Source organism: Eimeria mitis, genomic scaffold, assembly GCF_000499745.2.
Source record: "Eimeria mitis Houghton genomic scaffold, Emh_scaff1042, whole genome shotgun sequence".
Lineage (NCBI taxonomy): Eukaryota > Apicomplexa > Conoidasida > Eucoccidiorida > Eimeriidae > Eimeria > Eimeria mitis.
The window spans coordinates 10,033-10,233 of record NW_013567252.1 but is presented as its reverse complement, the minus strand read 5'-3'; the positions used below and the strand labels follow the sequence as shown (position 1 = coordinate 10,233).

Here is a 201-nt window from a genome sequence, read left to right as displayed (position 1 = left end):
TTCATACAGATGGTTTTACGGATGCATTCGGTTGCTGCTGCTGCTGCTGCTGCAGCAGCAGCAGCAGCAGCAGTACTCTCGCCTTCTCCTCTCCTAGCAGTGCACCTTGCAGGTACGCAACAGCCCTCAAACCCTAAACCCTAAACCCTAAACCCTAAACCCTAAACCCCAGTTTTAAACCCTAGAGGTATCCGACCCAGC

General features: G+C 52.7%; 1 protein-coding gene across 1 annotated transcript in view; it reads left to right on the top strand.

Moving 5' to 3' along the window:
• Window positions 1-9: 9 nt before the first annotated feature.
• The window catches only part of EMH_0028180 (uncharacterized protein), a gene marked incomplete at both ends in the record, with an annotated part of 3,018 nt that continues 2,826 nt past the window's right edge, over window positions 10-201 (top strand). The window contains one exon of the mRNA XM_013494128.1: window positions 10-112. Coding sequence (XP_013349582.1) covers window positions 10-112 — 103 coding nt within the window. The remainder of the gene's footprint in view (window positions 113-201) is intronic.